General features: G+C 46.3%; 1 protein-coding gene across 3 annotated transcripts in view; it reads left to right on the forward strand.

Annotated features, from left to right (window-relative positions):
* Positions 1–9826, forward strand: part of SLC25A22 (solute carrier family 25 member 22) — a 233242-nt gene extending 223416 nt beyond the window's left edge. For all 3 annotated transcript variants that reach the window (XM_029582910.1, XM_029582914.1, XM_029582913.1), the window contains exon 10: positions 7244–9826. In XM_029582910.1, coding sequence (XP_029438770.1) covers positions 7244–7397 — 154 coding nt within the window. In that variant the 3' untranslated portion in view covers positions 7398–9826. The remainder of the gene's footprint in view (positions 1–7243) is intronic.
* The last annotated feature ends 742 nt before the right edge of the window (positions 9827–10568 follow it).

A 10568-nucleotide genomic window follows, 5' to 3' on the forward strand; every position in this document is an offset into this window, starting at 1 on the left:
TCTTTTCTGACAGACCTTTACAGTTCTTCCACATCACAACTATTTTTAAATTAGAATCTGGGACAGTGACTTTTAAACCTGGCAGGAGTAGCTAATTTCTTGTATTTTTAAGTTACACCTCCTCCATAGCAAGAAATGGCAGTGGACCTGGGGGCGTGCCATGTGCATGGTGCATAAGTATTTACGTGCCACATCTTCTTGGCTGTGCTCGGACCATGCCCCTTTTTAAAATCAAGTGAGATGTGTGGGTAGGAGGAAATACCCACGCATTGGGACAGCTTTTTAAAAACTTGTGTGCACATCTCCCGATGTTGGCGCATGTCTGCCTTTTTTAAAATCACCTTAAGATGTTCAGTTTTACAACTAAAATTTTGATTTTCATCCTCTGCATTTGTTACTTTGGGGTGAAGACGGAATTTAATAATTTATGGTCCAATCCAAAATGTTTTGCATTTCCCCATAGCTCAACAAAGAATTAGAAATTTTAGAGAATCTTATAAATCACTTAGGACATTGGAGCGTGATTCTTCAGAGGCCAACAGACACTGCTTCTGCATTTGCAACACATTTAAATTTGCTCATAGGTTTCTGGAGCGATAGATCTCTTTTTATTAATGTAACAAGTAAGGGGGTCAATTGAAAACATTTACAGCAGAGGACTAAGTGGACATCCCTGCCTCACCCCTGACTGAATGGGAAAGGGTTTGCCTATCCAGCCATTAACTATTGGTTGACTTTCTGCTTTCTGGTAAAGAATCTTTATCCAGTTCACAAATTGCTCTGGAATGCTATATGTTATAATACACTAGAAAGGTAGCTATGGTTCACCCTATCAAAGCTTTCTCTTGGTCTAAAGTAACCACATATCCAGCCAATGAGCCCTTCTTACCTTGTTCAGAAATTTCTCCCATACTAATAAGTGAATGACCAATATTCGTGCCCTGAAAACTACAAGACTGGACTTTATCAATACGATCTTTGGCTATACATCCTAACCTGCAACACAGAAGTTTAGCTAGTACTGTATTTGATAATCTGTGACAAGCAGAGCTATAGATCACTAATTTTTTTGAATGCATTTTTTAATCTTTATTTATAAATTATAAATTTTCATCAAAGCAAAATACTTTGTTCATGAAAAGATAATAACCTAAGGTACAGTTGACAATAGACATTTAGTTGTAATCCATGCTACATCAAGGGGAGAGTTATGCAAAAAAAGTAAATAAAAGGTAACTTAGTGGCAATCTAATTAAACTAACCTTCCAAAAGTTAACTGGTCCAGGTTACAATAGGCTGATTTTACCTATTCTGCAAAGGCCTTCTAACTGCATAGGATTCCAAAATACGTATTTATTCTCTTGAAACTTAATTAAACATCTACAGGGAAATCTCATAAGAAACCTTGCCCCAAGGGCAAGTACTCTCTGTTTCTTCAAAGGAAAACATTCTGCATTTACCTGGATTTCTCTTATAACATCAGGAAAAATTGCAATTTTATGTCCCAAGAAACAAGGATCTTTGAGTCTAAAGAAAACTCCTAAAGCAATGTGTTTCTCATTTTCAGAATTAAATGATGCAACAAAGTAGCTCTGCCATTCATAGCACATTGAGATTGTCCTAATATTTCTGAAACACTCAGACTCTTATTAAGTGGCCCAATTCTACCTAAATTCTCTTCATAGAAATTTTAACAATACCAAAAGGTTAAAACAATAAACTTTAGAAAAAGTAGGCAAATGTTTCTTTGGAATATTCAACAATTTTAAGTAGAACGCATGCAACATCTGCAGTGGAGGAATCAAAGAAACTTTCAAAATCTCAAATTCAAAGTTTTAGCAAGATCACCAAGATTTTCCATTTTCTGAGACAGAATCTTATTTTCATTAATGACAGAAACCTAGCACTCCTGTAAAGCTGAACATCAATTAGAAACTCACCAAGTTATTCTTGCCCAGTCTGGTAGAAGCAGCTAGACACGTCCACACTGGGCACAGCAATAGTATAATGTGGCCACAGAAACGGGAGTTACGTTTTACGCCTGCTCTGACCCAGGATGTTAAATTTCCAGCGTTAAGAACATGCGCTTTAAGCTGTCTGCCCTGTGACGCACCTCCCTGCATTGCTGGGGAATAGCTAATGCCTTCTTTTACATGGGATTTGCATGCACCCGCGCTAATCTTAGTGCTGGTTTTTACTCCTGTTTTAGCAAACATGTTTTAGGAGCTAAAACCCCCGGTACATTCCAGAATTAAGCTACGCCACAAAAACGCCTGCTAAATCAGGAGCACAAGCCTGCGCTAAGGTTGGAGCCCCTTATTATACATCGTCCCCATTATAAGTTGCCACGCCCAGGGGAGAAAAGCACGGAGGAACCGGAAGGGGTATGACACAATATTGTCATGCATTATTTCCGTTTTCATTTTTGTTTGTTTCTGTAGTCATGTTGTACTCATTTCCACAATCTTCAGCTGGTTCTGGGGGTGGTACCACTTCACTAGAAATCTGGACGTGACCTGGATCCAATTGTTCCATCGCATCTGTTCAGTTTCATCTGACAAAGGGTCAAATGTATTTTCTCATGCAGGGTGGGGGACTTAAACAAACCTGATGGGGAGCGGCCGCATTATGTTGAGCGGCGAGTAGAACTGGAAGATTATTGCTCTTGCAGTGGTCTGCTGTTTAAAGTATCTGTTGTAAAACAGGTCCAATAGCTTACTGATAAATGGTTCTCTAACTATGACATATGAGAAGTCCATGTTAATCTGAGCCAATTCAAGTGGCTCTTAAGCCCCTGAGGCAGCTCGTTGAGCAAAACGCGGCCAGAGTCGGGCAAGATTCAATAAAGTCTAGTTTAATTATAGGTCATACAATTTTAACCGTGTTTCAGAACAATGTTTGAAACTTACAGTTAAAACCAAACTACATTGGACTTAACATTTGTCTCTAGGGGTCACAAACTAAGTCCAATATATATATATATATTAAAGCCATGTGTCGGTCAGTCAGTCACACTGTCATGTCTGTGGCCCCCAGGTGGTGCCCAGAACAATGGAAGGTGCACTGTGCAAAGACAATTTGCTCTGTCGGCAAAGCTCTGTCTATCAGGCTCCCACAAGGACATACAGGCTCTTCTCTTCGTTGAATAATATATTAAAACTATATTTATCTTTCCCACTTATGTTTGGTTTTGAACATTTATATCAGTTGTTAACCAGACAACCCAAGCAACCCTGGGTACTTTTTGCTGATATACTCTCTCTGCAAAATCCTGTCTCTCACACTTTCAAACGCAGGAACAGACACACGCCAGACCCCTTCTTAATCCGATGCGGGGTGGCGTCCTCTAGCAGCCTTCTCCTTCTTTGGCCACCGTGGGATGGGATCCACCGTGGCTACCCTACAGGCTTCTTCATCCAGCACAGGATGCAGGCAGTCCCATAGCGGCCGGCAGCAGGAGGTGTCGGATATACTGTTAATCTAGTGACTGCTTTCTGTTAATTACTTAATACAATATATCGTCAGTTATGTTCATTTTAAAGTTTATATCTGTTATGGGCCCGATAAACACAGGCTCTTTTCACTAGTGTGTGTATATAAATACCATATATATCTAGTAACCCATCTTGAGGGGCTCCAACCAAATGTATGAATGGAAGGGGGTCTGCAGCTCAAAAGGTGTACCAGACTGAATCACCTTCATCATTTAGGAATTCTTTTATAACTTCTGCAACAGAAGGACAATTAAACTCTTCTTCTTCCTGTGGTCTCTGGGCACCTGCACCAGGCAGCAGTTTTAATTTGCCTGGGACCTGGTCCCATTCTTTCCTTTGTCAGTTAGTCTCTTCTATTTTATTTGTCTTCAAATTACTTTTTTGGTTATGGTCTCCTGGGCAATTTCTACAAGAGTGTCTATGCTCAGAACACGGGTTGCACGCAATGCCTGGTTCACATTCAGAACTCTGATGCCCTACAGCAGTGTTTCCAGACCAGTGCGCCTTCAGACCTGTTCAGATGTGCCACAGAAAAATCAGAACCTCACAGCAACAAGAGTCACCAGCGGCTCTTCTTAAATGTATAGGAGCACCTTTCTGAGAACCTGTGCAATCATGCGTTCTTCTTCATCCTAGCTACAGCATGAGCCCTGGAGAGAGGTCATTAATGGGCAGCTTGCAGGGCACAGATCGCTGGGTCCTCCTTTGTACAGCTTGCATTGCACGTGGCACCTTCTCATCTTCCCCGTCTTCAGCCTGCTCCTGAGTCCTTCCAGCCTGTGTCCTAGCCCTAGGCTGAGTGAGATGGGGAGAACATGCACTGAGCAGTGGATGTGGCTTGCTCTGAGTGTTGGAAGCAGCAGCAGCAGCGAAGGAGCACTGGCAGCCACTGCAGCTTCTGAGTCTTCCCCAGTCTTCACTGGAGGGGAATCAGCCCCAGTACAACCCAAACGCCTCTTTCCCAGTTCTGCATGGCTTTTATTCCTGACCTCAGCCTGGTTATTTTCCTTTTATTTTACTTCACTGCTTGTTCTGCTCCTACAGATACAGCCTCTGTGCCTTCCACAGTTTGTTTTTTCACTGCAGGAGTTTCACCTGCTTTTACAGACTTCTACTGCTTTTTCCGTGCTGCTCTGTTTCTCCTGGTTTCTTCTTTAAAACAGTTTTTATATGCCTTGGCCTTCCTTCCAGTTCCATTTCTTTTAGCATAATCTCACATGTATAATCTTTCCTGCCTTACCTCTTCAGCACCAGAGTCAGAAGCCATCTTGCTTCCCATCAGTGTGTCCGTGTGCAAGATGCTTGCGGTGCTGCTGCCTGCGTTGTACCTGTTAAATGGCGGGGCAGTGTGTGAGATGCTTACAGTGCTGCCTGCCTGCATTGTACCTGTTTAAATGGCGGGGCAGTGTGGGGAGATGCTTGCAGTGCTGCTGCCTGCGTTGTAACCTGTTAAATGGCGGGGGCAGTGTGGGAGATGCTTGCAGTGCTGCTGCCTGCGTTGTACCTGTTAAATGGCGGGGCAGTGTGGGAGATGCTTGCAGTGCTGCTGCCTGCGTTGTACCTGTTAAATGGCGGGGCAGTGTGGGAGATGCTGGCGGTGCTGCTGCCTGCGTTGTACCTGTTAAATGGCGGGGCAGTGGTGTGAGATGCTTGCGGTGCTGCTGCCTGCGTTGTACCTGTTAAATGGCGGGGGCAGTGTGTGAGATGCTTGCGGTGCTGCCGCCTGCGTTGTACCTGTTAAAATGGCGGGGCAGTGTGTGAGATGCTTGCGGTGGCTGCTGCCTGCGCTGTACCTGTTAAATGGCGGGGCAGTGTGGTGAGATGCTGGCGGTGCTGCTGCCTCCGTTGTTACCTGTTAAATGGCGGGGCAGTGGTGTGGAGATGCTGGCGGTGCTGCTGCCTGCGTTGTACCTGTTAAATGGCGGGGCAGTGTGTGAGATGCTTGCGGTGCTGCTGCCTGCGTTGTACCTGTTAAATGGCGGGGCAGTGTGTGAGATGCTTGTGGTGCTGCTGCCTGCGCTGTACCTGTTAAATGGCGGGGCAGTGTCTGAGATGCTTGCAGTGCTGCTGCCTGCGCTGTACCTGTTAAATGGCGGGGCAGTGTCTGAGATGCTGGCGGTGCTGCTGCCTGCATTGTACCTGTTGAATGGCGGGGCAGTGTCTGAGATGCTGGCGGTGCTGCTGCCTGCGTTGTAACCTGTTAAATGGCAGGGCAGTGTGTGAGATGCTTGCGGTTCTGCTGCCTGCGTTGTACCTGTTAAATGGCGGGGCAGTGTGTGAGATGATTGCAGTTCTGCTGCCTGCGTTATACCTGTTAAATGGCGGGGCAGTGTGTGAGATGCTTGCGGTGCTGCTGCCTGCGCTGTACCTGTTAAATGGCGGGGCAGTGTGGGAGATGCTGGCGGTGCTGTTGCCTGCGCTGTACCTGTTAAATGGCGGGGCAGTGTGTGAGATGCTTGCGGTGCTGCTGCCTGCGCTGTACCTGTTAAATGGCGGGGCAGTGTGGGAGATGCTGGCGGTGCTGTTGCCTGCGCTGTACCTGTTAAATGGCGGGGCAGTGTGTGAGATGCTTGCAGTGCTGCTGCCTGCGTTGTACCTGTTAAATGGCGGGGCAGTGCGTGAGATGCTGGCAGTGCTGCTGCCTGCGTTGTACCTGTTTAAATGGCGGGGCAGTGTGTTAGATGCTTGCAGTGCTGCTGCCTGCATTGCACCTGTTAAATGGCGGGGCAAGTGCATGAGATGCTTGCAGTGCTGCTGCCTGCGTTGTACCTGTTAATGGCGGGGCAGTGTGTGAGATGCTTGCAGTGCTGCTGCCTGCGTTGTACCTGTTAAATGGCGGGGCAGTGCGTGAGATGCTTGCGGTTCTGCTTGCCTGCGTTGTACCTGTTAAATGGCGGGCAGTGTGTGAGATGCTTGCAGTGCTGCTGCCTGCGTTGTACCTGTTAATGGCGGGGGCAGTGCGTGAGATGCTTGCGGTTCTGCTGCATGCGTTGTACCTGTTAAATGGGGGGCAGTGTGTGAGATGCTTGCGGTGCTGCTGCCTGCGCTGTACCTGTTAAATGGCGGGGCAGTGTGGGAGATGCTGCGGTGCTGTTGCCTGGCGCTGTACCTGTTAAATGGCGGGGCAGTGTGTGAGATGCTTGCGGTGCTGCTGCCTGCGCGTGTACCTGTTAAATGCGGGGCAGTGTGGGAGATGCTGGCGGTGCTGTTGCCTGCGCTGTACCTGTTAAATGGCGGGCAGTGTGTGAGATGCTTGCAGTGCTGCTGCCTGCGTTGTACTGTGTTTAAATGGCGGGGCAGTGCGTGAGATGCTGGCAGTGCTGCTGCCTGCGTTGTACCTGTTAAATGGCGGGGCAGTGTGTTAGATGCTTGCAGTGCTGCTGCCTGCATTGCACCTGTTAAATGGCGGGGCAGTGCATGAGATGCTTGCAGTGCTGCTGCCTGCGTTGTACCTGTTAAATGGCGGGGCAGTGTGTGAGATGCTTGCAGTGCTGCTGCCTGCGTTGTACCTGTTAAATGGCGGGGCAGTGCGTGAGATGCTTGCGGTTCTGCTGCCTGCGTTGTACCTGTTAAATGGCGGGGCAGTGCGTAAGATGCTTGCGGTGCTGCTGCCTGCGTTGTACCTGGTCTGTATTGGGCAGTGCATGGTGCTGTATTTTCATCTGTTCTGTGAAGGTGTGGAAGAAGTAATATCAATTTGTTTTGCTGTCTCAGCTGACTTTTCTTTTGCTCTTTTCTTGCTGTTTCAGGAAGATTTGGCGGAATGAAGGTCCTGCGGCATTCCTAAAGGGGGCATACTGCCGAGCTCTTGTTATCGCTCCTCTATTTGGCATCGCTCAAGTCGTCTACTTTATAGGAATCGGGGAGTTCCTGTTGGGGTTGCTTCCCTCTCATCAAAATTAACTTTTGATACTCCCGGTATGACCATGTCTGATAGCAAGAGCACAACAGAGGAGGAACGGGAGCACAAGGGAGCATCTAGTGGTCAATGCATCTGAATCTGTTGCCCAGTTTTCTGCCCCCATTCCTCCCCACAGTACTGAGCATCCTGTATATGTTTTTATCATTCCCCGAGGACCTGAATGGAAGCACAGATAGGACAAGGGTCCCCTATCCTTTCCTGCCTCTCGCTCTCAGCCTGCAGCATAATTAGCCCATGCTGGCTTTCTGTTCTCTTTTCCAGCCTTTGCAGGCTGTCTCTGGGGCAGTCCTCAGCACCCACCCCTCCCCCTGCTTGGACATCTTAAGGAATTCTGAGATTTGTAGTGCTGCCTTTTCCTAGAAATGCAGACAAGACGCAGTGCAGCCCAGGCCTAAGAGGCAGAGATTGGACTTGGCTCCTGAGGAAGCACTTACAGACAAACAGAGAAAAACACATTCAGGTTTTAGCAAAGGATTGTCCCTCCTAAACAGAACAGACTGGGACTGCCTGGATATGTCTGCTGCATGTACACAATATATAGATTATGTATATGTAGAGTGTATCATATGTACCATGTTTACACGCTAAATATGTGTTGTACGATGCATATACGCAGGAAGTAGTATGTATATCCAGTGTTTACAGTGCCGAGGTATGCACAACGCAGTGGGTATATACCGTCTTCATGGTGCATTCAAAGTTTACAACTTATGCATATGTGCACTGTACAGTGTATGTTCTGTGTGTATGCAGTACTGACACTACAAGCATGGGTACAGATGACTGCCAGGACACTGCATTTAGTGGGCATCGTGTATTCACTGCAGGCACTGTGTATGCACAGTATGGCTCCTGTATGTACGTGTGCTGTGCTTTTGGGCCCACGCACTGTGTGATAACATGCTATCTGCTGTGTCACTAAAAGCACAAGGGCTGCAGGCAGCAAACAAACAGGAGGGGAGGGGAAGGGTGCAGGGACATGTTTATTGCCACAGTGGCAACAGCTGCCTTTTTCGAGGCTCTTCCATAGCCAGTGTGGTAGCTTCCCCTTCCCACAGATACCTTTATACTCTCTAAATTGACAAAGGTGCTGGTCTCGCCTTCAGAGTCAGCCTTTGCTATGAACTCTACTGTAAGAATATTTTCAGATCAGCCCACAGACAGGTTCTGCCTGGGCGCTATGCATTATAGTGCCTGACTGCTGAGCAGGCTGTTGATGTGTACGCACCACATTCAATCCTCTAAGGTTCCCCTGCACCTCCATGTGATCTCACAGGCCAGCTATGCGCACAGGGCGCTGTTCTTTTTTCCTTCCCAGCAGGCTACCCTGCTCACCCCAGGCAGGTCAGCCAGCCTGAGGGCTGGAGGGACACCTCCTCTGAATGCACCCTGGGCCTGAACTCGTTTCCTCTGTGGCGTTCTCCCATCCTTTCTCTTATTCTCTTTGCACTCAAGCTTCTTTCCTTAGAGAGGGCTTTAATATTTAAAGTAGCAGTACTGATTCAGTTCTTCAGATTATCAATTTGCTTGTTATTGGCTTTCTTACTTCCCTCTTTCAATCTTATTCTTAGATCTCCTTTTCTATTTTATTTTGTATAGTTTGTTTTTTAACAAAACGTTGTGTACCTTTATCTTGGCCATGTACACTATTTTTAAATAGCTGCTTCCTTGAGTCCTTTTCCAAATGTTTGTGCTATATTTGTGCCTTAAATGTAATCAGTGTGACCCCTGCATGGGCTGTCCATTCAGCTTGTCTTGTGAGTATTCATGCTTTATATATGTCGGTGTGTACCTGTATAGTTTCTGATGAAGATCTGCTCTTCGGCTGTTCTTGCTGTATTCATGCTTTAGAAACAATTTATTTAGAAGTCTCCTGGCAAAAAAAGACCAGATGGCACATCTAGTCTGCCCATCCAATCCAATTTATCTAACCCTTATAATTCCCATCACTGCCTCAGAGATCCCCTGGATTTATCCCATGCTTTCTTGAATACAGATACCATTTTTGTGCACTGGCAGGCTGTTCCATGCTTACACCACCCTCTCTGTAAATAAATATTTCCTAAGATTACTCCTGAATCTAACCCCTTTCACCCCCAGCCCATGACCCCTTGTTCTAGAGACTCCTTTCCAGTGAAAGTGGTTAGCCTTCTGTGCATGGAAACCGTTGAATATTTAAACATCTCTATCATATCTCACCTTTCCTGTAAGGTATAGATCTTTAGGTCTGTCCCCAAATGCTTTAGAACGAAGACCACCGACCATTTTATTAACCACCCTCTGGACTAACTCCGTCCTGTTTATATCCTTTTGAAGATGGGGTCTCCAGAATTGTACACAGTATTCATTCCAAGTGAGGTCTCACCAGGGACCTATGCAGGGGCAATATCACCTCCCTTTCTCTGCTGACCACTCCTCTCCATATGCAGCCAAGCATCTTTCTGGCTTCTGCTGTTGCTTTATCCACCTGTTTGCCACCTTAAGATCATCAGATATAATTACTTGTAGATCCCGCTCTTCTTTTGTGCTTAGTAGAATATCACATCTGATACCTTACTTCTTCCTTGGGGTTTTGCATCCTAAATGCATTGCTCTGCATTTTTTAGCATTAAATCTTAGCTGCCAGTCTCTGGACCATTCCTCGAGCTTTGCTAAAACGCTCTTCATGTTTTCCACACCTTCCTGGCTGTCCACCCTGTTGCAGATTTAAGAATCAATGGCAAAAAGATAAACCTTCCTTGACAATTCTTCTGCTCTGTCGCTCATAAAAAAGTTGAAAAGAACCGGTCCCAGGAATGAACGCTGAGGCACGCTGCTTATAAATCCATTTACCACTACTCTTTTTTCACCTCCCACTTGGTCAGTTCCTAACCCAGTCCGTCACTCTAAGTTCCATACCAAGGCGCTCAGTTTATTTAGAAGTCTCCTGTGCAGAACTGTGTCAAAAGCCTTTCTGAAATCCAAGTACACTACATCTCTGATCCAACTCTCTGGTTACCCAATCAAAGAAATTGAAAGGCTTCATCCGACAAGATTTACCTCTAGTAAAACTATTTATCGGTATAACAACTGCAAAGAATTCTGGATGAGGACTCCTTCTCCTTATTTTCTGCTACACTAGTGGCGACACACTCGGGCTTCATCCCATATCC

The sequence above is a fragment of the Rhinatrema bivittatum genome, chromosome 17, assembly GCF_901001135.1.
Source record: "Rhinatrema bivittatum chromosome 17, aRhiBiv1.1, whole genome shotgun sequence".
Taxonomy (NCBI): domain Eukaryota; kingdom Metazoa; phylum Chordata; class Amphibia; order Gymnophiona; family Rhinatrematidae; genus Rhinatrema; species Rhinatrema bivittatum.